We start from the raw sequence: 27,552 nt of genomic DNA, 5'->3' as shown, positions 1-27,552 counted from the left end.
TATATGGAGCACAAGATTTTGTTTTATGTATTATTTTGGATGGATATTATTCTTTTGATGGACAACTCATGACAGATCCACCAAATCATATTATTTAATTTTTTTTTTTGTCTTCTTCAATATTATTTAAAGTCATTTAAAGCTAAAAGATATTATACTCATGTCGGAGTATACTATCCATTTATTCCATCATGTAAAACCTACTTAAAATTAATTTTAGGACCCAAAATTGGGGGATGGAACCTCTCCAACTCATAGATTAACCTCAATAAAAAAAAATCCCAATTGTATCTTCTATACACTTAGAAAAAAATGATGTCTTGTGATTGAACAAGGAACATGTCATTTTCAAATGGTGAGATAGTTTTGAAATCAATTTTCAATTGGTGAGATCTGAGATCTAACTATTGGAAAACTCAAATTTCAAAATGTTAGTTTTGAAATCAACGGTATAGCATATTGCAATATATTGATAATAAATCATTACGTAGAGAGATCTGGTTTTTTTATCTTATCTTTTTAATGCTAAATATTTTAGAAATTCCAAAGTAAAAAATAAAATAAAATAAAATGGTAAACAGGAATCTCAAAGTAGATGGAGATTTAGGAGCATAATCCAACTTGAAAAATTGACGAAGAAAAGGTTTTGTTTTTTCTATACGCATTAATATCTGCAACGCAATAATCTCACTGGTATCAGGAAAGGTGGAAACACCACACCAGTTAGTATCAAGAAGGATGGAAAAAAACCAAAATGAAAGCCGTGTGCAAATGGATGGGTGGGCACCTACCAGACCCGACATGGATTAGGACCCAATTTGGTCTGTCTCCATCAGACACAGACTTGACCCACCAAGTAGCATCCGGTCTAAACTCACACACACAAATCGGAATAGGGTTGAGCCCAACCCAACACCAGCTGACCCGGAGACGTTTGGGCTGGACCCAGATTCAGTTGGGTCGAGGCATGTTGGACCCAGACCCTAGTTGCGGGGTCCACTTCCTTTGGACCGGATTTGCATCCCAGAACCAGAGAACCCAAACTGCTCGGATATACGAAGGATCTAATTCTTTTCCCAAGGGATAGTCGAAACCTATATACGTCACCTATTCAAATGATTTTATCGTTTTATTAAAAGCTAAGAACTTAAAAAAAAAAAATAGGAGAGAAAGAGATTAAAATTTGGCATCATGAACTTCAATCAAAGAGTGTGGTTGCCTTAAGCCACGAATGTCATGCTGCGCAGGCAGAAAAAAAAAAAAAAAAAAAAAAAAAGGGGTAATTTTGTGTGTGCGTGTGAGAGAGAGTCATTTCCACAGAGAAAGAGAGAATCATTTCGAAAAAGAGAGACATTTCCAGAGAGAGAGAGAGAGAGAGAGAGAAGAGACTATTTTCTTGAGAGAGGTCTCATGTACTGAAACCAGGTATCCAAACTTCTCCCGCCAAAAACAATAACACCTTTTTCTTTTCTTTTCTCTTTAAATTATTTTCTTTACTGTCGTTGATAACGACAGTTATGTAATTCCACCTTAACGTTTAAACTTAAACAAACAACTACGTAAGTTCAATCGATCGACCCCATCAAAGGGGTCGTCTTTGAATAATTCCTGTAAAAAGAATATTTTTTACATTTCCAAACAATTGGAGAAAGAAAAATGAAAACAAAAACCCTATGTCTAACTATTCAATCTTCATTTTACCAAATTTCACAAAGAAATTCAGATAAATTCTCCTTATCCGGCCCCTTTGATGAATCGGCTTACCAGAAATGGCGAAGAATCGCAGTCTCCATCACAAAAGTTCCTCTCAAAAAGGCCTTTTCAGGCCCTTAAAGTCACCTGAATCAACGCATTCCCATCTCTCTCTGTAAGAATTCGTCACCTTCAAGAGATCAGTCACTTTCTCTTTGATCTTTCCTTCGCATCCAACCTGTAAAAGAAGCAAAAGCTTCTGGAAAGCTCCGACCTGTAAAGCTTCTGAAACAGATTTGAGCTTGCATTCTTCATCTTTGCATAGTCTCCACAGCACGGTGACTGAGAGCTCGGTCACGAGATCAGAAACGCGAAAGATCTTCTTCACCACTAGAGGCACCATCAAAGCGTGCTCGCTGGCTTTGGCCCTTCCTTCCTTGCTCTTGCACAGAGCATCAATGGCGGCCATGGCTTTTTCGCACACTGATCTATCTGAATCAGGAAGAATGTCAAGAATTGCAGAGATAAATCCTAATTTCACTGCCTTTGCCCTAATTTCCTCATCCGAGGAGCACACGTAAAAAACAGTGATCAATGAGGCCTTCAAAGAAGAAGAACAGATTGGGTCTCGGATAATCTGCAACAGAGATTCAAAGAGGCCATCGATTTTCCTGAAATCAATTGTCAATTCACCATTGGAAGCAATCTCTTTGATCAACAAAGCTGAATTCTTTCTCAATTCGAGGTTCCCCTGTCGAAGCCCCTCGATTAAACAGAGCAAAATCTCTCTAGACGAAAGAAAAGAGAAAGCTTCCAAGGTTAATGGCGTCAACACCATAAGCAAAGCCATTATCTCCTCCATCAAAGCCCTGCAATCTGAGTTTCCTGCCCTTGATTTTCCAGCTATTTGCAGGAAAATCGAAGCCAAAACTCTTCCGGCTTGTGAAGAGGCAACACAACGCCTGTTTCTCTCACTTTCTCTTACCGAAATCTTAAGTTTCCTTACCAGCTTCAAGCAATTCGCAAGATTACGGTCGCTTGAAACTGATATCTCTGATAAAATTTCAGAAACCCTAGCTTCACTGATTGGAATCTTAGGAGTAGGGATCCTATCAACTCCATTGGAGCTATTGGCGACGCACCAGCTCTGAATCATGCGACGAAGAGCATGGTTGGGAATAAGCTCTGGTTCATGAACTGGCTGGTTCGTTACAGGGCAAGTCTTTCCACCTTCATCGAGCCATCGTTCAATGCTCTGGCGATCGTACGTTATACCAGTAGGCATTATCACGGGATCTCTCATCAATTCAAGAGAGATGGGGCACTTGAAATTGCTCGGAATCTGAATGCTCTTGATCCCTGGTTTCAACTTTTCTGGCAACTTTGATCGCCGTGAAAACATTTTCCGGCGAAGCTAATGTAACCGCCTGGTTTTTTCTGAGAGAACACCCTTTCAATTGCCGGAAATCTTTAGGTCTTAACGATTACTGGTGAGAATCCTGCGCTAGCGGTTTGGTACTTTCGGGTGGCAAAAATCGCGTTCAGGGAATTTTCCGGCGAGATAATTGTTGCGGCATTAGATGGGGTTAGGAGAGTTTTTATAGGGGAGGGTAAGGTGCAAATCCCCTTGGCGACGTTTATTGAGTTGATTAAGGAGAGAGAGAGAGAGAGAGAGTTAGAGAGAGAAAAAAATTAAAAAGAAAAATAAAAAAATATAAAAAAAACGAGAGAGAGAGAAAAAAGAATTAAAGAAAAAAGAATTTAAAGAGTAAGGAGAGAGTGAGATATGGTTTAGATATTAGAGAGAGAGAGTAGAGTTAGAGAGAGATGGTTTGAAGTTTTAGAGAGAGAAAGCGAGTCTGAGGGGTTGAATGTTGACCTTTGAACCAGACAAAGGTTTGAATGGGGGCGGGGCGCGATGTCGGTCCGACGAACCGTTTGGGGCATACTTTTCTTTAATAACTCAAAGCCAATGAGGGACCAGCATTAAAAAATCCCCACGTACACTATGTTCCCTCGGGAGCATACTTTATTTTTACTCCCTCCCTCCATCGATTAACATACCTATTTGGAAAGATTTTTTTCAATGTAATTTTTTGGAAACTACTTATAATTCCTAGACATTATTCTTAAAAAAAATTCGATATTTGACTTTCCTAACATTTATATTTCACCATCGGAAATAAAATGGTCTCTATTCAACCTAGAGACATTTTTTTCTTTTTCAAGTGCATAACATACACAATTAGTGATTTTTCTTTTTGAGGTCAATCCATGGTTTAAAATGGTGATAGGTCTTATCCGAGGGAGTAAACGAATGTGCTACTCCCTCAGGAGTTGAATATATTTTTGGCTTTAAAAATTGCAATTGACAACTAGAATTAGACGGGGAAACGGTCACTCGTTTGAACTTTGACTTGGTTCGTTCGTCAAAAAATGCGCAGGTGGCCATCGTCTTTTAAACCTAGGCTTTGGAGAATAGGTGAGTTTTTGCCCTTTTGGGCTCCCAAAAACAAGACCTCAAAATTAAGGGGAGACCGATTGATTAGGGTTTGGATCTAAGGGTTTCACATTGAATCAAGACTACTGCAAATTTGGATATGAGAATTTCCAAAGGAAAATAAAAAATAAGTAAAATTAAGATTAATTAATTTCAAGAATGATTATTTGATTGAATGAATTTCCATATTTCGGCCGAACAATGTTTGGATTTTTTTCTAATTATGTTGAATTACTATTTAAATTTGGCGACCGGAATTTAGAAACTATTGATGGCTTCAACAAAGTCCAAGGTTGACCAAAATAAGGCAAAATTCAAAACTATGGATGAATTTGAACTCCTTTAGGAATAGAGAAGTCAAAATAAAAAAATAATTTGGAACAGCAAAAAATAAATAATAAAAATTAATTTCTATGAATTTTGAGATCCTAAAATTTTTCTAAGTTAGAAAATGAGAGCAATTTAGAGAATATTGATGTTATTTGCAAGAGTTGAATATGATTCCGACAAAAAACTGGAAATTTAAAATTAAGGATAAGGAGCGTAACAAATTTACTTGCAGTTGCCTAGCATCTCATAAACTATGGGAAAATATTATTAAATTTTATGTCTATAATACAAAAACGTCAACAATCACTCCTAGCTATAAGAGTAAGACATGAAATTAGTGCGGATTGGATAGGCCATCAACCGTACCCAAAGCCCACAAAAGTTTCTTAAATTTCCTGTAAAGAAATGATACACCCCTAGCTTTCTGATTTCTCATTTGGCTAAACGGATGGTTGTGAACTTCTTCTACAAAAGTAAATTTTTTCTACGATCCCTCGGTTAGAAGAAAGTAACTTTTTTCTACAATCCCTCAATTTATTTAGTTAATAAAATATCAATATTTTATTTCAATTTTGTCTTAGATTAGCAAAAGCTGGGATAATGTCGTGATTTTTACAATAGATAGAATCCGAAATATGCAGTTGAGCCCAAAATTTAGAGATTTCAAATATAGAACAATATGAGGATATGGTAAATTTGTTAACTTGAAATTTGGGAGCACCTTGATGCTCTTTCACAATGTAATTTTGGATTTGGGTGCATAAGTAAAATGCAATAATTGAGTTATAAGATATGTGTAATGATCCTACGAGACCTTTCCACTCCCATGTGTGTAAGATCTCAAAGGATCACCATTCAATTTGACACAGATCTTTAGAAAAGTTATCGCATGGATGTGAGACTTGACTTTTTTAAATATCTGTACCAAATTGAATAGTGATCCTCCGAGGTCCTACACTCATGGGTAGGGGAGGATCTCATAGGATCATTACTCATGAAATATTTATGAAAATATTCCTGACTTTTCAACAATTTAACAATCTACCTTTTGTCAACCATTCAAACTCAATGGTCATATGTATTTTGATGGGCATTTTGAAATTAAAGCAAAAGTTATGAGTATAATGTTTAATAGTTGATCTCTTGTTTTGATAAATTTTTCGCTTGATAACTTATTGTGGTTGTCATATACTAGAAACAATTGTATGTTCCCTTGTTTCTATACTATTATTTGAAAGTATGAATATCTATTCTATAATTTTATTGGGGTTTCTACTCTTTATTATTACATGCAATTAATTGGATTTTTCTACGATTCTATTGTCAAATGAAATATTCGCACATTCTGTGTAATATCATAATATTACATGACGATGATAAAGATGATGGACTTTTAAGATGAGACTAGTATTTTTCACCCACAAATCACAACCACCTCAATCTTATGAATGAACAACTGGATGGCTTTGGTGCCATTTTTCTTCACAAAAAGTTTGATAAAATAACAACAACAATAAGCTTTCTAACTTAATATTGATTTTTGGGTAGTTAGAGACATGTCAATAGCTTCTTTTTTCTTTTTGGGTAGATAAGTGAGGAATACAAGCCCCTACACGTTTTTAGAAATAATTAGTGGTTTTCAAATGTGTCAGTGGGAATGAAAATCTAGATTGGTAGCTGCGGCTCAAGTGGTGCTACCATCAGGACCTCAATGCCATTTCTAGTCATGCTAATAGCTCATCGACAAGAAATGCAATTTATTCCTTTATTTGTGGATAAAAAATCATTATCACTTTTGCAGTAAAACACTCTTTTCAAACATCTATGGGTGATTAATTCCACAACTAGCTAATTTAAATTAGGAAAAAGTTTATATAGAGCCAAGGCTCTAAACAATTAAATTAGGCCACCTCAAAAATTTCACTAGAAGAGGCTGTTTTGATACCCAAATATCCTCAAATTGATCATCTTGACATCAAGATGGGTGGACATGAGAAAAAAATGGATTTCAAGTTTTGGAAATAGTGCATCTTGTGACACATATTTAGATTGTCAATTTTCAAGATTTCCAAATTTTCATGGATGTGCTCGATCTGCACTATTTTTTAAAATTTAAATTTTGTAATTCAAGATAGAAAAAATATTTTAAGGCTATCACAAAGATTTCCAATATTGAAACCACATTTCTCGATACTATACACTATATAAAAGTGCACTTTACCTTGCTTGTTTAGAGCCTCGGCTCTATACAAACCGCACCCTTTAAATTAACCGGTTTCCATTGCGACACCACGGATCGCTTGGGTTCTGCCCAAAGACCCCATCCTCAATCTTTACAAGAGCTCTCCCCTCACGAGATCTAATTTCTCTCAATAAAATTGTTTATAGCGCTTATCAGAAACTTGGCTTGTCAAACTTGGAACCAGCCAGTCAAACAGGAATCGGGCACTGGCGGATCCAATTTTGGTGGTCTGGCTGAGTATTTAAAAAAAAAAAAAGAAATAATAAAAAAATGAATTATTTGTAATGTATTTTTGAATGTTATTTATCATTTTGGAAAAAATTGGAAAGTGTTTTGGCTATGAATACTTATTTTTATATTTTTTCATCTTGTTTTTTAGAAAATTTTAAAAATATCCCTGAGCACATATCGATATTTTAAAATCCATTTTTTTTCAATACTTTTCAACTTCATTTGGATATGCTTTATTTAATCATGCTTTAATTATACCTTTCATATTTTTTTGAAGGGAAAAGTAATATACTTCTCATATTTTTTTGAAGGGAAAAATTTAAACAATCAAATTAGAACCTACCTCAAAAATTTCACTAGAAGATGTTGTTTTGATGCCCAAATATTCTCAAATTGATCACCTCGACATCAAGATGCATGATCATATGGAAAAAAAAGGATTTCAAGTTTTGAAAATAGTGTATTTTGTAACGCATTTTTGGACCGCCAATTTCAAGATTTTCAAATTTTCATAGATCAGTTGATCTACACTATTTTTGAAGCTTTAAACTTTATAAATAACGATGAAAATGTATTTTAAAGCTATCACAATGATTTTTAGTATTGAAACCATATTTCTCGACACTATTTGAAGGTAGACTCTAATTTGATTGGTTAGAGCCTAGGCTCTATACAAACAGCATCCTTTTTTGAATTGTTTTTTTTATTTTTTCTTAAACTTTTTGGACTGTTGGGGCTTGCCCAGTTAGGCCGGTTGAACCGGCCAGTTTACAGGTTACTGAAAGTTTATACAAGGTTGCAACCTTAAAATGTAGAATTACAGATGCACCTAAAAAATCTATCAGCAAGGTTGTTTTAATGTTGAAAATCCCTCTAATTGATCATCTTCACATTGAGATGTTTGAGTATTAAAAAAAAAAAAGGTTTTTGAGTCCCATAAAAAGTGCATGTTGCAACACATTATCTAGACCGTCCATTTTCAAGATTTTCATATGTTTGTAGATCTACTTGATTTCAACCATTTTGAAGTTTAAATTTTTTTAATTAGATATAAAATTAGCTTTTAAAATAATCCTAAGAATTTTTTACAATAAAATTATATTTTATAATAAATTTTGAAGGTGCACCTTAATTGGATTGTTTAAGGTTGAACCTTAAGCGGCACCCTAAAAATAAATGGTGTCTTTGTATACTTTTTCTTATTTATTTATGCGTTTCAAAACAAATGGTTCTGCATGAAGTTTTGAGTCATCCAGGATTGACGCACAAATGAAATTGTCTTAATATCACGTTAAGAATGGTCAACTACACGTGCATGCGTTTTGAATAGGGCTGAACGGTTCAGATTTTTTATTGCATCAAGCCAACTGTAGAACTTGAAGTAAGGCAACGACTTGCTCTCTAAATTCCATACGGCATGCGGTTGAAAAATGCTTCCACTAAGTCGTACTTTTATTTTCTTTTGAAAAGCTTAGTTATAGTTTAATTATAGTTGGTGTGTCTAATGGAAAATAAATATTATAAGTGAAAAGATTGCTCTGTTTAAAATATTTAATTCGAGAAGCTAAAAGGTAAAGAGGTCCTATAGTAAAAAAAAATAAAAAATAAAAAAAATACATACATACATATAAATATATATATATATATATATATATATATACAAAGAGTATTGGTCCAAAGGGGTGATAATGGACCCGAACCCAACCCGTTACTCGAGAGATAAACCCGATCTAGGTCTGGGTATGGGTCCAAAAGTTAGACCTGGTGGGTTGCATCCAACAGTATTCGGGTTCGGGTTAGGGTTAGGGTCCGCGTTTGGTAATATTTTTTGGGTCCCAATATATGAAACATATTTAAACATAGTTAAATATATATATATTTTAATTTTTGAATTGGGTCCGTGTCCCACACTATATTTCGGGTGCAGTTTTGGGCCCGGTGAATTTAGGTCCGGTCGGGTTTGGGTCCGGGTCTGACCCGACCCTTGCCACCCCTTAGTATTGGATTAAGTAATGTTATGTGGAGCTATTCTTTTTGTTTTGTCCGGTCGGGTTTGGGTCCGGGTCTGACCCGACCCTTGCCACCCCTTAGTATTGGATTAAGTAATGTTATGTGGAGCTATGCCTTTTGTTTTGTAGTTATAGAGTGGTAGGGTTTAGGTTCATGGGTTGCATTTAGCCCATATTCCCAAAATCAAAATTCTAGATCAATGTTTTTGAAGTGGGCCTCCGACTTAGCTGCGTAACTCTTTTGCTGAGACACGTATAGGGCCCAAAAAGTCATAAAACTTTAAAATAAATTTAAAAATTGCTAATAAATAAATAGATGTTTTTAAAAGTGAAACAAAACTAAAACCACATAAAAAGTCTAAATAACTACTAAAAATATCCAAAACATGGATCTATAAAAAGGGAAATGGTTCTATGGTTCTCCTACAACATAGAAGTTTTATCCTCCCCTTATACAATCGTCCATTCTGAATGGAGGGCTAAGATTGCCCCAATCACAATGTCATGTTTCTACACTATTTTATTTTAAATTTTTTTTTATAAACTTTTTTGACACCAAATTTTGGACTTCCATTCTTCTATTAAACTCGCACTAGCAAAAAAATATTAAAAAAATATTTTCAATAAAATAAAATGACCAAAATACCTTTGAAAATTTGAAAAGGGTATTTTGGTTATTATATTTTATCGAAAAACTATTTTTAATATTTTTTATAGGTGCGTCCAATGAGAAGATGGCATGTACAAATTTCATATTCATACAATTTGTATAAAAAAACTAAATATAAATACTTTGAGAGGTCGGATCTAAGATCAAACGGTGAGTGGTTCTCTTGATCAAAATTAGACGGCTGGATGGTCGGGGGAGGATAGAACTTTTATGCTGTAGGGGGAGCATAGAAATGTTGCCCCTATAAAAAAAGTTGATCTACAGTTGGAGATATCTTAGAAAAACTAAAAAAACTTGAAAATACAAAAATATGGCACATGACGAGAAAACTCTCTCAAATTCTTATGAGAAACCCATATTACATATTATGACTTTTATGTAACGATCCCATAAATTTATGTAATTTTTATTTTTTAATACCCAAGTTGTTCTTGAGTACTTGGCTCTGCAAGGGTCTGAGTCCAAATAACTCAATAGAGTCTAAGTAGCCTTGACCAAGCAGTTAAATAGTTTTGGACATAGATTTTGGATCGAAAAATTTGCTTGTCTATCATCTAGACCACCATGATCATAAGTCCTGAAAAATAAATTTATAAAACGTTAAAAATTATCTATAGGGTACTATTTTGGGGTCCATTATCAGATCTGTATTATTTTTGGAACTCCAAATTCATGCCGAAAATGGATTTACAGTGATTTGAGTTGTCTGATGGTTAGGGTGTTTAGAGTCGATGCATGATATCCGGTGTTTGAATCCCTGCAAGCCTACGTGAAAACATGATTTAAGTGGTTTGAATTCTATTAATTTTAGAGTTTGAATCCCTGCAAGCCTACGTGAAAACATGATTTAAGTGGTTTGAATTCTATTAATTTTAGAGTCAATGCTCCTATGTCTATTGTGAAACATGTTAGTATTAATGTATGTAACCAAACTATATAGGGGTGGTAATGGGTTGGAGGGGTGGTAATGGGTTGGGTGGGTGGGGAGGGGTCGTCTTGGACCCGGTCCTAACCCATCAGGTCAAGAACTTGGGCCCGACCTTGACAAAAATGTTTTTCAAATCTATAAAAACATTATATATTTTAAAAAAAGTTTTGTAAATATCATATATGTATTTTAGGTTTAGGAAAAATAGTTCCCATCATGTGTAAGATATCTTCCCTTTGGAAGACCGAACAAAGACTGTCCAATTTTTTACGGGCTAGATCTAAGAGTAAAATTGCTCAAAATTCAAATTGATGGCGCACTTGATAAAAATGTATAACCATTATAATTCTATGGCCTTGGGAATTCATCTCTATCTTAGGAAAATCCATTTCGAGCTCTTAAAACAGAATCAATTTAAATGTCTCGGGTCCATATACAGGATGGTTTATTTTTAGAGCTTCAAATCTATTTTTTTTTTATAATCTTGATTGATCTCTTGGGTTATAATAATTTTTCTCCTAGATTTTTTAGTATGCAATAATCCAAATATGAAGAAATGAGGAGGCACCGCGTCCCATTTTTTCTTAATTTTTATCTTTTTCTGGTGCCTCCATCACGCCAATCAACTTTCCGAAATATATTTAGTTGCATTGACTTGGAGGCTTAGATTAAGAGGATCCAACTGTGATTGATTGGCAAATCTAGTCGAAGTCGTAGATTTTACGATCCAACGGCGATTAACCCGTGGACTTGGCAGTAGTGGTAGAAAGCTGTGTCATGTTTTGAATTAGAAAATGGGGTTTGGGCCAACACGTTTTGGTAGAATTTGCAGTGAAGAACAGGGTTTGAAAATGGGGAATTGTTAGGAGAGGGCAGTAAATGGGGACCAAACGTAACGTGAGTCTCTTGGGGTCGCGCTCACGAGTATTTGGGTGCGTCTGATTTTCAAACCACGCGCTTTTTATGCTAAACTTTCCAAGACGTTAAATGGAACAGTTGTTTAAGAGAGGCACGTTCACACCATGTCACCTAAGAATCAAAAGTTATAGAGATAGAGAGATTTGGACTGGAGTTGTAAAAGTTGGAGAGAGAGCTAACAATTAAAGAGGAGAGCATGGGACGTTCTACAAACATAGCGAAACTTGGTCAATTGAGCATAGAAGCCATAGGGTTGGGACCGCCCAAACTTGGTCCTTAGTCCCTATTGGATTGGGTTTAAGAGGCATTGACCAAGCTTAGTACCCCAAAATAAATGCCTCTTAAACCTAGATTGGCCCAAGCTTGGTACCCCAAAATAAATAAAAGAAAAACAGTATGGGGAAAAAGGGACCAGGTAAGGCAGCCTTGTCACGGCCGGGCCCAAACCCCGATTCAATCGACTCTTGGGCTTTGCTGGCCCATTTTGTGCCTGAGACCCTAGTTTTTTAAGACAAGGCTGGCCATACGGGCTGAGCGACCCATTGCTAACATTAGGTTTTTTAATACAGGAAGCCAATAAAAATATATGAAAGCGCCCACAGCAGTGTAGGAAATTTTGGGGGGCGGTTCAAATTCTAACCTCCCAATTAGATCGGAACTGACCACTGGCTAGTTTTTGTTTTAACCGGTTTTGGCGAACTGGTCGGGTATTTTAAATTTTTTTAAAAAAGTTCTTTAAAATCCCAAAAAATAAGGAATTTTATTTGTAATATGTATTTTTAATATTTTTTTATCATTTTGGCAAAGATTGGAACATCTTTTTAAAAATTTAAAAAATATCCCGGGGCACAAATCAATTCTTTAAAATCTATTTTTTAATATTTTTCAACCTCATTTGAATGTGCTTTGTTTAATCATGCTTTAAATATGCTTTAGATTTTTTTTATATTTTTTATTTCTTTAACATTTTTTTGACCACCCGGGACTAGCCCGATTATACTGATTGAACCAACCAGTTTACTAGTTAGGCTAAACCGCTTCTCGCCCCATGTCTAGTTAACCATTATGGTTTGATTTTTCCTACACTAGCCTACAACATAATTCGTTAAAGACTGTTGAGGAGGTAAGGTATATATATATATATATATAGGAAAAGTCTTCCCAACGCCTATAGGCGAAAATGAATAGTGATTTTGTCTACCTTCATCATCATCCAAATTTCATCGCGCGGTCACGATTGTCCGGTAGTGTTTTATTTTTCATATTTTTTTTTTACAAATCAAAATGACTTAAAATTTGGAGGGTATGTACATCTTATTGAGGTGCATCTAATAAAAATATAAAAAAAATTATCCGTGAAAAATTAATTGACCAAAATACCCCAAAATTTTTTCGGAAGTATTTTGGTCAAATTTTTTATGTAAAATAGTTTTTTTTATATTTTTTCAAGATTCCCTTATTTTTGATGAATACACGCTCCAAATTTTAGGTCATTCCGATTTGTAGAAAAAGAATGAAAAATGAAACACTATAGGACAATCGTGACCGCGTGATGAACTTTGGACGGTGATGAGGGTAGGCGAAATCACTGTTCATTTTCGCAACTCCTATAGGCTAAAATGCACAGTGATTTCATCTACCCTCTTCACAGTCCAAAGTTCATTGCACGGTCACGATTGTCTAGTAGTGTTTTATTTTTTATTTTGTTTCTACAAATTGGAATGACCTAAAATTGGATTGTGAGTTCATAAAAAATATGAAAAATCTACGAAAAATATCAAAAAAATATTTTACATGAAAAAAATTGATCAAAATACCCCCGAAAAGTTTTGGGGGTATTTTGGTCACTTTTTGTTTAGTAAATTATTGTTTTTATATTTTTATTAGGTGCACCTCACTAAGATATACACACATTCCAAATTTTAGATTATTTTGATTTGTTAAGAAAAAAAAAAAATGAAATACTACCAGACAGTCGTGACCGTGCGATGAATTTTGGACGGTGATGAAGGCAGACGAAATCATTGTTCATTTTCGTCTATAGGTATTGGGAATAATATTCCTATATATATATATATATATATATATATATATATATATATTGGAAAAGTCTTAAAAATGCCTATAGGTAAATTGTTACAGTGTTTCGCACCGTCATGGACATGCTATATTCGTGAAGGTTTTACCTAAAAATCGTTACGGATTTATAGGAGCCGTGGCGGTCCCTATATAATTTTTGCATGGAAAACTATCCCGTTATGGACTTGCTATGTCCATGATGGATCGCAACGGACATGCTATATATCTGTAACGATTTCAAGCAACTATTGTACAGTAATATGATGCAACAACCTTAAAAAACCATCTTATGGTCATTTTTTGATCCAAAATTTGAAATATACACTATTTTCATTCTAATGAACAATCACAAAAAAAAAAAAAAAAAAAAAATTGAAAACACAACCTAGAAAGTATTTTTTTAGCCCAATTAACATAGGCTGCTCATGTTAGTGATATGCTTAGATCTAGGCATTAGAAGGTTTTTTTTCATTTCCAATTTTTTTGGATGGCTTTATTATCATTAGAAAAAAAATGTTAAAAAAGAAAAAAATGATTTTGAGTTTATAAAGGCTAAAATCTTGAAATTCTTAAAATGAATGGTCTAGATTCGTTTTTGGAGAGGACTCATTTTGACCATATCTAGGGTTCAAATTTAACTTTTGTTTTTGGGAGATTGATTATTGAGATGAAGAGAGTGTGCGTGCAAACTTTGGGGTCATAGTATAATGCAACGACACTTCTAAAAAATTATGTTTGTAGTATTTGTATGACCCAAATTTAAATAATCAAAGTAAGGTACACCTCCAAAGTTTATTACATATATTATTTTCGTGTTAAAAATTATTAGAATAGCTTGAGAATCTATTTTCATCTCTAATAAAAAAAATTAAACTCCGAAAATGCTTCAAATCAAGTAGATCTATAAAACAAATGAGAGTTTTGAAAATAGACGCTCCTGATAATGTGTTATAATATACACTATTTTTAGGTCTAAACAATCTGTTTTGTTACATGATCATGCATCTCGATGTCGAGATGATCAATTACCGGTTTTTCTAAACAGCCTTTTTGGATTTTTAAAATACATCTTAATTCCACATTTTAAGGTTCCAACATTGTATAAACTTTTTCTATATATACATGTATTATTTGTGCATAAAGGAGCAGACGGCCAAAACAAAGTCCATAATTTCACCCAACACGCCAGCAAAATGATGGTCTGTACTAAATTACACCGCCTCTTTATAATAGAAAAAGTCGTTCTGTTTGGAAACCACATAATCTCAACTCTCAAGTATACATAGTAGCATCATCGTTCGAGTAAACAAATAGATAAATATATATATATATATATATATATATATATATATAAAAAGGAAAAAGAAGTAACCAAAGGTAACCCCGATTTAAATTGAACAATAGGTAGTGTTAAGCATATGAGTACAGTAAGCACATGAGATGAAGATTAACACATTCTAAATGTGTTTCAATGCTTGATTTTTCTTTTTGGGCCACACCTTGCTTGAACTGCAAGAGTCTTTATGGTGCCGGGGCATAGGTCTGTACCAAAATTGCTGGGCAGAGCAGAGACCACACAGCTCTCTTTACCTAAACAAGCCTGAAAAAAATAAAAAACAAACAAAAAGCACCTAATTGTTAGTTACTAGGAGCAAACATCAATGTTAGGGGCTTAGGAGCAAGCAACACCATATTTACGAGGTTTTTGAGAGACTGAGAGAGAGAGAGTACCTTCTCGACAATGTCCTTGGCGACAGCCGAGTGGCAAGTGCCAGTTGCAAAGGCACTGCAAATACCAATCGGGTTGCCAAAACTTGCAAAGTCGATGGTTTGGATGACATTGTCGGAGGGGCAATGGAGGTTTAGCATGGGCTGCAACTCGCTCTCATGCACCAATGCCTTTATCTGTGAGTCGCTCCTCTCAAAGTCCTTAACCTTTGGTGGGTGGTTCTCCGACACGAATCCGCAGATAATGTCTCTCCTGACATTCTCCAAGGTTATGCGTCGAGGGTTTCCTCCGGTCTCTTCGAGTATGACTAGCAAGTTGCGCTTTGGCTTTAGGAACGATCTAGGAATATGATAGACAGACTGAGAGGGAAGGCCCAGTGGTGTGAGGTAGGAGACCCAGTATCGACCGATGCTCTGTCCATTCACCCAAATCTCACCCTTCCCCATGCTGCTCATGTCCAGGGCTACGGGATCGCTACCGGCAGGTGCATCAAAGTGCCTCTGAAAACATGAGGAATTCACAACCATGGGGAAAACCTCACCGCATTCCTATGGGCCATATGAGTATCTAGCAACCATGACCTATGGGTTTGTCGGCTTCCGATCGAGAAGTTGGATGATCAATGTACTTGTTGAATAGTATGGTGGCATCTACTCATCACCGCTAATGCATGGCTAGAACAGTGATGAACTCGTAGTGACCGTATGGATCATATTTTACAGGAATTTCTTTACAATTCAGCTCTTCTTCCCAGGCGTTCACACGACAAAACATATAGCATGCAATTTGTATGGGAGTTCTACATCTCGAGCTCGATTCTTACTGCTGAACTACCCAAAACAAATTATATGCTAGTTACATGCATGCATATGGGGCATTTACAGTATTCTATCAAGATGAATGGTGGAGATGAGCCTTGGTATGAACATAAAATCCATTTCAGTACTACAGTCCATCTCCACCGTGTATCTTGGGAGTAAACGGTGGATGCTCTGCATATTTATGCCCTAGCATACACATATGTGGATGCTAAACTTTTTCCCAAGTGTCGGCTTCCAATTTTATATAGAGAAAGTATACAATGAGACCATTTATCTCTGGTAGAATATGGTCAAAACTAATATTGATCACTTGATGTCAAATTGGATGGTTCTATTTATTGCATTGACCAAGCTCAAAACTCAAAAAAAAAAAATTCTCACATTTTATGACACACCAAAACTATCGAATTCACATCAGATAGTTTAAGTAACTGTGAATATCAATATAAATGGTCGCATTGTATGCAATCTTTCTTATTTAACAACCGATTATAACTAGATTTGGGCCAGTTTGGAGGAATTTTGAACTATTGGGCAAAGTGGCTTTGAGTACGCACCTTGTACCATATGAGTGGCTCATGGTCATGGCCCTTGGCATCGACCCACTTCACCTTCTTTGAGCTACGAGGGTTGTAAACCTCTAGCTTTTCTCCTAACAACCCCACCTAAATAAGCAAAAAAATTTATTAATAATAATAATAATAATAATAATAATAATAATAATAATAATAATAGTAATAACAACAACAATTACTGAGGTTTGAAAATTTGTCGATAAGAATCAGAATTGCCAGTTCTAGATCTAAATCTGGGTGATTGTGGCTAATGAAACATGAGAACCACCCCAATTACTCAATTTATTAGTTTTTTATTGATTTTTTTGTAACACTTATTCTGATACAAAAAGATGATTAAGAATACGAACAATAATAGTAATAATAATAGTAAGATGTTCAAAGGTATTGTGTGTGTACATATTATAGACGTAGTGTGTGTACAGTGAGACACTTTCCCATGAAACCTGCAAAAGATATGAGAAGCATATGCTTACTTGGTGACCCCAAATGTTGTTGATGAGATCCTGGGTTCCAGTCATTAGACCTTGGATCAATACCTTGCTCACACCAGCAATCTTGTGCTCCATATAACCTCCACTATTCTTCATTCCATAAAAAAACAATAATACTAATATTGTCAAAATGTAACCACAAAAAAATGTAATATATATATATATGTATATATATATATATATATATGCAATTGGAATGTTTTTGAACTTTGGAACATTTGTTCCGCTTAATTTTTGAGGTGCACCTTACATCTGCAGTATAAGGTTGCAACCTTATATAAATTGTCTCCATTTGTATTTATTGGAGAATAACCCAAATGTGTCCTGATAGGTCTTTATAGTAAATTATGAAAAAACACATTTTATTAAGTGCAAAGTTTAATTGAGCTCTTAATTTAATGTGATCCGTCACAAAAATCCATCTCTTATATGGATTTAGGATTCGAAACACATCTTAACGTCTCATTGCATTTATTGTTTAGATCCTTGATTTTTTAAGGCTAAAAGGACACATACGAGAAAATTGCTAAAAATTAAAATAAATGGTAATAAACGGTCCAAACATAAACTTTAAAGTGGTTGGCTTTAACGTTCAGAAAACCAATTTTTATTTCAAGTTCATGAATGTAGTGATCAAGATTATTGAGGTATGAAATTTTAGTCTACAATTTATCTCTAAGACGAATTCTTGAAGAAAACCACATTTGAATAGGTATTTCAGCTGATACACTAAACCCCATCCTCTAATTATCGGATTAGAAGAACTACTTACCGGAAATCCAGTGGTCATGCTCAGTAAGGAAATCTTGTTCTTGCCAGGTTTCAAGGTTATGGGTTTGTTGAGAGAAAAGGGACTCTGTACATGGTCCCCATGTGAGCTTCCTAAAAAAAAGAAAAGGAAAAGCATAAGTCAAGATACAATAACCAATTCATAAATAAAAGAGCGACTATAATATACTCCTTTCGGTGCACACTGTCCACTTACTCCCTCGAGCTAAATGCCTATAAAGGAGGATTTTTCGATCTTAAATTCTGAGATCCACATTAGAATCACTTGTGGAGCATTTTAAAAAAAGAGATGAATTTTTTGTTTCTAAGCCTTAGATCTTATCATCTCAAAATTGGGCAGTCTTGATTCAATCTTAGGATATTATTCCCAAGCACATATGAAGTGTATGAAATTGTTTCTTTTTGAGGTAGGTTGTTAAGTTGTGGTTACATTCCAAAATTTTGGGTTTTCAAAAATACTTCTAAATATTACTTTAACTGAGGGAGTGAATGGATGATATTTGTGTTTTTGGTTAATTTAGTGGGAAGACAGGCCCACTAAATTGTGGGTCTGTCTTCCCACTAAATTCTAAGTTGTTAAGTTGTGGTTACATTCCAAAATTTTGGGTCTTAAAAAATACTTCTAATTATTACTTTACTTGAGGGAGTGAATGGATGATATTTGTGTTTTTGGTTAATTTAGTTGGAAGACAGGCTCACTAAATTGTGGGACTGTCTTCCCACTAAATTTTAGGTTCTTAAGTTGTGATTACATTCCAAAATTTTGGGTCTTAAAAAATACTTCTAAATATTACTTTACCCGAGGGAGTGAATGGATGATATTTGTGTTTTTGGTTAATTTAGTGGGAAGACAGGCCCCTACTTGTTTTCTTTTAGATAGATTAGGAAGTTAGTTTTTTTGACGGTATCAGTGGGTGGTGTCAGCAAGATTGAAAACCACAATATGATAACTAGGTGATATCAAGGTGCTACCGTCACCACCCAAACCGAAGATGAAAGATGATAGACGTACCAACATAAAGGTCGTTAACAAAACCATGGACTGCATGGCCCCAAGATGCAACCTGGAGAATTGGTTTGATGCTGTTGAGCAACGGTAGATCATTGCTACCTACATCAATACTACAATTGCAAGGAGATTAGCTTCAGTTCCACATGAAAAAGAAAAATCAATCCAACAAACACAATACTAATTCATTGCATCAGTACTCCACAAAGGGTACGATTTTAATGGTTAGTCAGATGCCTCTCTCTCTCTCTCTCTCTACCATACTAATTAGACAACATTTAAGTGAACTCTTGCATAAACCTACTTGTGCACATAGTAGAACCCTTAAAAAGAGGTCTCTACATTAGAAATGAGTGCAGGTGTTCTAGAAATTATTATTATTAGTTTTTTTTGGGTCAAACTCATACAAGTAAACAAGTTTGAAGGGAGTTCCTGCTATTTAACAAAGTTATGGTTGAAGTTTTCACTAAAAGATTAATGTGTCTGTAACTTTGCTATGGTCGGTGTCAAGCTGGTCCCAAGCCCAGATAAAGGAGGAGGGCTGTGTTAAGTAGGCAGTCAAGGTAAAACTTTGTCGAATCTTTTCATGAATTATGAAGTCTGACAAATAATGTGGATATAGCATAATGGTGTATAACTGATCCCAAATAGCTAAGATAAGGCTCAGAAGATGGTGATATAAATGTCAATCTTGGTTGTTTTAGGAGCGCTCATAATATAAAAACCCCAATTTAGTAGAGGACAATATCCTATGTATAAGAATATTGGCCCCATTAAACTAATTACTCTTGGTTATTGTAGTGCAGGCCAAACTCTAGACGGAACAAATAATAACAACAAACCAATTTGCTTCAAGAAAACATCAACAAAAGCTCTTATATGAGGTCAAGCCAATTTTGGAGCAAAGTGATAGACTTCTCTTACTTTGTTGTGTACCACAAAAAGTCAGTGGTATCCTTGGTTGCATTGTAATGTTCCAAGAGCAGGGAGTTTTGCACAGGAGTGTCCTCAGTGTTAGGAATACTGTCCTTGAACATCTTCCATCTCATGCCTTTACTGAAATCCTTCACATGATGGAAGGTCCTTGCATTATGCTGTGCATTTACCTGTAAAGAAGCTACTTTAATTAGTCGATTCCTTGTTTGAAATCGCAAATCGAGAGGAGGAACTTGCAAACTTCATGATCTGGGCTGAGTATCTGAAGAATGCAAAGAACTTGGTTCAGTTTAAGAACTTGATTACTTAAGTTAGATCGAGACCCCTGACAAGATTCTCGTTTTCTCCTTCATTGAGAGTTGATTTTTCTTTTTTTCTATTCTTCGATGGATAAGCATGAGAAATCGTACCCCCCTACCTAGAGATTGAGGCTCAAGCCACATATATGAATTTACACATGCACACACAAACATAAATGCTTGTAAAAACCATCATAGGAATTGGGATTAGGTTTTTTTCTACTTCATTTCCTAATAACATGAAGCTCTTAATAGTCCACCTTAGAATGCCAATTGGAATCTTTGTTAAACAATTGATACAAAATTTTATTGGCAACCAACAAATAGAAGCATCTGGCAGTATTCATTTTTACTAAATGCATTCACTTTGATCCTATTCTTCACTGTAGTGGGGGAGCTAAAAATAGATAAATGATTATGTCGTTCCTGGTAGTTCTTCTTTAACAGTAGATAGAAATGTACTGTGAATAAGGATCATGTGGAATGCGGAAGTTCTTCTTGATCATTTCTTGAAACATTATACCCTTATCTATGATTCCTTATATTTCTATTTTTGCAACAATATCTTTTTAGAGATGTCGCATTATCTACATTACTAACCCTTCGTGCTCCTTAGTGTTTCTAACCGTCCACTCACTTGTGATTGAGCCTGCAAGGGCAGTGCGGTGAGAGGCGACCGCAGAAGTAATCATACAAGTAGTATAACTCCCACTTTAAGACACATTGACTAATGTTTTGCCCTTGTAAAATTTCAAATAAGTGCAAAAATATATTCAATCTTATCAAGCCAAAGAAAATATAAGAAGGCATTAACTTCAAGTTTTGAAGAACTATTTCAAAGATTGCCAATTAAATTTTATTTCTAGGTATTATATCCATACATAGACATGCCCCTTTCTACTTTTTTTTCTTGAGGCTAAATATATAACTAATTAAATTTTTTAACTAAATTAAGATTTCATGAGGGATAAATTAAGATGCATGGTTGTCTGATAAAGGAAAGAAGAGAAAAAGAGAGGGAAAAAATGCCACACCTTTTTAGTGTTGAAGACTACTGTCTTGCAATCAGGCAGGATACTAATAGAACGTGGTGGCAAATAGTATGGCACATTTTGGAAATATATAGTTGCAGCTTCCCTAGTATTATTGTTGGCAAGGAAGGCTGAGCAAACATTTTTCTCCGAATTCTGATAGACACGAGCCTGCAAAAAGAGATGTTAATAGCACAATAAGCTTAAATATGATACATCCAAAAGTATAACAAACCCATTAAAATGCTAGAAATAGTGTACTAATTTTTAAAAAAGGAAACATGTAGAGAGAGACCATTTATTTTTAGTATAAGGAGGTTATGAGTATTTTTTTCTATGATTTTAAGTCGGGTGGCTGTAAGTGTCATTGACTAGGCTCAAAGTTCAATTTTTTTTTTCAAACTTCGTGACACACCGCAAGCTATGAAATTCAACATCTTATGGTTAAGAGTGACTGTGAACTCCTTATAACAATGATAACTAGTCTCATAGTATACAATGAATGCCCTAATGAAAATTAGCTTGGGTGAGGAGGCATCATCAACAAAAATGCAAAGAACATGTCGAATTCCAAACTAGAAGAAAATGTGAGAAAGACAGTAGAATTAATACCCTAGAATGTCGAAGTCATTGTTATAATTGATGCAAGCATACCTCTAGTTGATGGCCCAAGGAGTAATTTGAGTGAGTTCCCCAAAGCAAGGCCTTTCTACTAAGTTTAAGAGCCCTATGCAAGTCCCTCAGATGACCCCATTTGGGTTCCCTTACAAGACCTAGCATTTTTATAAATCAAGCCACACCAAGTTCAAAATCTACACCTTTCCCAATAATAAGAATCAGAGATTGGGATTCATGTTTCCTAACCATATTCATCTAGTGGGGCTTCGTCGTAGTAACGAGTCGTCACGAACGATGAAGTTGTCCTCCCAAAATTCGTCCCACCATGATACTGCAGTAGACAGTTGAGATTTGTTTTCAATAATAATCGAAATATAGCAAATGTAGAAGAGAAGTTGAAGGAAAAGAAACGAATTTGTTGTTGCTTAATAGGAACTGCATACCATATAGTAGTTCACCAGCGTGCCGTGCTTCGAAAACCACCGAGCAACAGCAAATGCAAGATCCTCTGCTGGTCTTTGAGATGGGGGATCACCGAGTACTCGATACCTACACATTTGCAATGCTAATGTTTGAGAAATATAACGATTTTCAATTTCCTCTTTAGGAAGAGGTTAATTCAAATCTCTGTCTCCCCCCTCTCTCTCAGTTTCATGTTCCAATTTTTTTGAGCTCTATCGACAACCAGGCATTGTCAAATGACTGTCGATACATCGGCATTGGAATTATCTTTGCAAACGAGGAAGAGAGTTTACGTAGCTTAAAATTGGTCTAAGATAACTCACTGAGCAGTCCAATTCTCGGTCCATAACGAGGGCTTGTTCGGTGAATTGGGGCCCGTGAATGTATCACCACAGTTCCTTCCATTGCAGGTGTTAATCTGCACCAAATGAGGATGGATCAAAGTTTTGTAATAAGAATTCATGCTGCAATAATTTCATTGCCTAAAACATGACGTTTATGTCTAACAAATGGTTTGATAGGAAATGATGTAGCTCAATTTTGGAACACCAGCCGTCCATGCCGTTTTATTTTTCCGTTTTAACAAAAAGGCCCAAAAAATGCAGTATTTACGTGGAAGGATTAACTCCTTTGGATTTTTTTTTTCTTTTTCCGACTTTACTGCTGATGGTTGAAATATCAAACCGCTGATTGTTCACATTTATTAATAACAATACGCGCTCCGATGTTTGAGACATCAGACCGCTTGTGTTAGGGGTACCTTAAAATTTGTAGTGCGGTCCGACGTTTTAAACATCAGACCTCCCTACAAATTGTCACATTTCATTTTTTTTGACATTAGATGGCCTTATGAATATAAAAATAGCAAAAATGAATTAATAGATGGTGTGATATTTAAAATATCGACCCCCGGGCAAAGTTGGAAAACTAATACGAGGAGGTTAGTCCTTCCATGTAAATGCCGCATATTTTTGGGCCTTTTTGTTATAACAGTAAAATAAAATCGTAGTAATTTTCCCGCCACTTACATGGATAACGGGCCAACTTGTTACAATATAATGATATATAAAGGCAATGTCAGGGAAGAAAAACGTGTTTTTTTTAATTGTTAGAAAAGATGGGTCTTTACAAGAAAAAACGGAAGTCATTTTAAATGAACGGCAGTTGTGAAATGAACTTACAGCCATGATAACGGATTTGAACCTAAGATTTTAAAATATCAGAAATAACGGCTGTTGTTTTGTAAATACCAATTGTTATAATATACAAGGAAAAAGTTTATATAAGGAATCAACCTTATTATATAGAAGTAAGACGCGCTTCAAATATTTATCGAAAAAAATAGAAGTAAGATACACCTCAAAAATTTATTGAAAAAAGTTGTTTTGATGCGAAAAGCCCTCAAATTGACCATCTCAGCTTTGAGATCTACATATATGAAAAAAAAATAAAAAAAAGAATTCAAGTATTTTAAATGATGCATCTTGTAACGCACTATCTAGACCGTCTATTTTTAAGATTGTCTAAGTGTTTGTAGATCTAACGGATCTGTATTATTTTTTAGCTTTAAATTTCATAATTAGATGTGCAATAGATTTCTAGGTCATTGCTGAAATTTTTGACACTAAAATTATATCTTTCAACCTGGTTTGGAGGCACGCCGTACTTGGATTGTTTAAGGTTGACGCCTTATGCACACTGCACCCAATATCCAATGGAGAAATCTTTCCATAACATGGTATGACGAATAAATGAGGACTACGAAACTCACCACAGCACCAGGAGCATCTTTTTGCTTGCACATAATCCAGGGTACACCAGTATTAAGCTTGAGGGCCATGTTCCCGGCCCATTGCACATAATCTGCTCCCCTCTCTTTAAACACTTGTTGAACATTGTTATATTCGTTCTCAATCTACAATAAACACCAAATCAATTGAATATCGAATTAAAATGTAGGGAATCTCTAAAATTCTTTTAAGAGTGATTTAGGTACGGTCCCTAAAATTTTAAGTAGAATACAAAGTGCTCTATTTATAGGCAGAAATTACAAAGAAGATCGGTCAGCCTGTTTTTTTTTTTAAAAAAATTACCCCTCGGTTAACTCAAATTTTGAATTTTTTTTTTTTTTTAAATTTTTTTTTCGTTAGTAGGGCAATGCCCCTAACTTTAAGGCATTTGCCTACTAACATAAAAAAAATAAAAATAAAATTTAAGTTGACTGAGAGGTAATTTTGGAAAAAAAAAAAAAATATACAAGTTGTCCAACCTTTACAATTTCCGCATATAAGTGGAGCATTTCGTATTTTACCTAATATTTTAGGATCCATACGTAAATCAGTCATTCTTTTATCCCAATGTAGAGAGAGAGAGAGAGATATTTTAAGAACCTGTGTGAGAATTATAGGACCCCCTTGTGGAGCGAATAGTTCGTTTTTATTCATCATGTTCACGATCATCTTCGCATATCTCTTCATATAATACTGCAATGTAATAGAGGCAGGGTTTTGGACCATAAGTTTGGGAATATAATTAAAGTTGGTATTATTCAAGAGAGAGAAAGAGTGTGTGTTAATCTGGGAACGAATTAAAAGAGAGTGGATATGGGAACTATGAGCAGTGATCGATTGCACGACCTGGCCGTGGAACCCAGCCATGGGTAGTTTCGGGTAACCCGAAACCGGTCTAGGCAGCTTGCCAGGGTCGGGCACGTGCCGACCACTCAAAAGAACGTTTAATCTTTTTTAGAAAAAATAAAAAAAAAATGTTTAAAGTATAATTAAACAAAATATATCCAAATGAAGTTTAAAAAAGTAGCTACCAAATAGATTTTGAAAAATCAATTTATATCTATTTTTAGAAATATTCCAAAAAAAAAGAGAAAATGTAAAAAATAAATATTTATAGCCGAATTACTTCCAATCTATTCTAAAACAATAAAAAACTTTAAAAACACTATTACAAATAAATTTCTTATTTTTTTATAATTTTTTGAATTTATTTTAAGTTAGGGCCAGCTAAAATCGGCCGCAGCCAGCGCCCGGTTTTGCAAGCACTAACTATGAGAGATAATGTTGAACCAAGAGAGAGAGAATATGGAACTATGAGAGGGAGATAACATGGAACTAATATGGGAGTATGTGAGAGATAATGGGGACATAAGAGAGAGATAATATGGAAGTAAGAGAAGAGTGTATGTATTTATATATGAGAGAGAGATTCACCTTGAATGGCTGGTTGTCGGTTCGGAAGATAATACCGGGCTTCTCTCTCAACCAATAAGGGAACCCACTGCATTAGTAGTTCATTGAGATAGCACATTAGTGGATCTTTCCATAAAAAGAATTCTATTAAAACCAAAACTAGGGTTGGCAATAGATCCGGACGCGGACTTGGACCCGACTTGAAATCCGTCTGGTATATCCAACACGTGTCTAGTATGGGTCCAACATTTGGATCCGGCTGGTTGGGTCCGAGTCCAAAATCTGGACCCGAACACTATTTAGGTCTGGGTTCAGTTGGACTGACTTGTACCCGACCTGTACTCGTAAACTGCTGGAGATAAATACTTCAAGCTCTATTTGTGTGTGTGTGTTAAGGATTGTGTACAATAAAAATTCATAGTCGTCTTTAGCGATTAAATAACCAATCAAACTAATGATTGTGACCTTTTTACCAATAATATGGATATATGGGAAAGAGATGTACCCATGATTCCATTCAGCCTCGATAAAGGGCCCAATTCTTAGAATCACATAGAGACCTTGCTTTTGAATGAGCTTGATGAACTTAACGAGATTATATCTGCCTTTGAAATTGAACTGCAAAAAAAATTCATCTCAAATTCGCAACCCCTTCATCTTTAATGCATTGTTTATAACTTATAAACGTTTAATTTCAGGTAAAAAAAGGCTCACCTTTCCTTCCACTGGCTCATGAGCGTTCCAAAACACATAGGTTGAGATCACATTTATTCCTCCTTCCTTTGCCTTGGCGATCAGGTCAGGCCACATCTGATCAACACAAGCTTTTTAGAAAGCCCTCAACCTTAACAAAATCTCAACAAAAAAAAAAAAAAAAAGGTTTCAAATCCCTAGAAGTAGTTTAACTTGTAACACATTTTCTAACTCCCCAATTGTAAGTGTTTACATAGCTTTCCCGATCTGCATCATTTTTAGAGCTTAATATTATGCAAAAAATTTTATTTATTAATGAAGAATTTCAGCCTTGCGTAAATCGCACCCTCGAAATACTGGTATATCTTCTCCCTCAAAGAATAAGAAAGAAACAGGAGAAGACCAAACAACTCACATCAGGAGTGCTCCTAGGATAGTGAATAGAACCAGAGAAGAAGAGCTCTCTCCTCCCATCAATAATTAGCGACCTTCCATCATATGTCACATTCTGTTTTCTCCCCACTCCTTCATGGCTCAACGCAACCGAACCTTCATGGCTCAACGCCCCTGAAATTGTAGAGACAAGGACAAGGCACAGGACCCCAAGACTCAGGCCCTGAATGCACTTTGACATGGCTAATAAGCCTAAGAAATTGCAGCCCCAACCCCGAAAACAAAACTCTGAACCAGTTGATCCGATGGGCTCCTCTTCATAGAAAGAGGAACCCCGGCGCAGATGAATCGCTGTGCGGCCGTTATAAGCATTTAAATTAAATAGGGAACGATGGGTTGAGAGAGAAACCCGGTTATTTCTTACAGATCAAGGAGCGGAATACCAGAACAATGGGGAGTTTTTTCTATTATTATCGCCCTACGTGTCCTTTTTTCCATTGTTTTCTCTGTGTAATTTAACAAGTGCTCTGAGATTAACACGGGGAGAGAAGAAGGAGAGATGGTTGAACACGTAAAAACCTTTTTTTTCCACGTATAAACATAAGGAGAGATGCGGGAGAAAAGAGCTTGGAGGGACATATACACCAACAAATGAAGGTCTTGGAAGGTTTCTATACTTCTACACCATAAAAAGATTTATGCTTCTCCTTCCATTCAGCTGTCCAATTTAGATCAAGTGAGCTTTTGATCTAGATCCCGTTAGATAGAGTATTTTATTTTTAATATTTTTTTTATAAATTGTATGAATATGAAATTTGGTACGTATCATCTTCTCAATGGGTGAACCTACAAAAAATAGTTTAATTGTTTTCATTAAAATATAAAAATGACTAAATACCCC

The 27,552-nt window shown here is 35.2% G+C and overlaps 2 protein-coding genes across 4 annotated transcripts; both read right to left on the bottom strand.

Moving 5' to 3' along the window:
* Positions 1-1,448: 1,448 nt before the first annotated feature.
* Positions 1,449-3,330, bottom strand: LOC18421723 (U-box domain-containing protein 21). Its single transcript, XM_006826529.4, has one exon. The coding sequence runs from the start codon at positions 3,092-3,094 to the stop codon at positions 1,808-1,810; it is 1,287 nt and encodes a 428-aa protein (XP_006826592.1). The 5' UTR covers positions 3,095-3,330; the 3' UTR covers positions 1,449-1,807.
* Positions 3,331-14,967: 11,637 nt separating this feature from the next.
* Positions 14,968-26,992, bottom strand: LOC18421724 (beta-galactosidase 11). 3 transcript variants are annotated; one of them, XR_016053964.1, is made up of 18 exons: positions 26,674-26,992; positions 26,280-26,375; positions 26,071-26,183; positions 25,587-25,653; positions 24,753-24,845; positions 24,134-24,277; positions 22,686-22,780; positions 22,344-22,449; positions 22,147-22,231; positions 21,937-22,055; positions 21,286-21,453; positions 19,941-20,122; positions 19,020-19,129; positions 17,991-18,100; positions 17,201-17,308; positions 16,707-16,814; positions 15,331-16,153; positions 14,968-15,199 (listed from the first exon to the last, which is right to left on the bottom strand). XR_016053964.1 is itself a non-coding variant. In XM_011631119.3 (18 exons), exons 1-18 carry the CDS (start codon positions 26,890-26,892, stop codon positions 15,068-15,070), a joined length of 2,553 nt encoding a protein of 850 aa, XP_011629421.2. In that variant the 5' UTR covers positions 26,893-26,992; the 3' UTR covers positions 14,968-15,067. The 3 variants fall into 3 exon arrangements, 2 of the variants coding, with proteins under 2 accessions (XP_011629421.2, XP_088720720.1); XM_011631119.3 differs by having other exon boundaries at positions 15,331-15,828; XM_088864594.1 differs by lacking the exon at positions 24,753-24,845 and having other exon boundaries at positions 15,331-15,828.
* Between the last annotated feature and the right edge of the window lie 560 nt (positions 26,993-27,552).

The sequence above is a fragment of the Amborella trichopoda genome, chromosome 4, assembly GCF_054954075.1.
Source record: "Amborella trichopoda isolate Santa Cruz 75 chromosome 4, AtrichopodaSantaCruz75HAP2 v2.0, whole genome shotgun sequence".
Classification (NCBI taxonomy): Eukaryota; Viridiplantae; Streptophyta; class Magnoliopsida; order Amborellales; family Amborellaceae; genus Amborella; species Amborella trichopoda.
The sequence above is the reverse complement of the archived record's forward strand: the minus strand, read 5'-3'. Positions and strand labels throughout refer to the sequence as shown.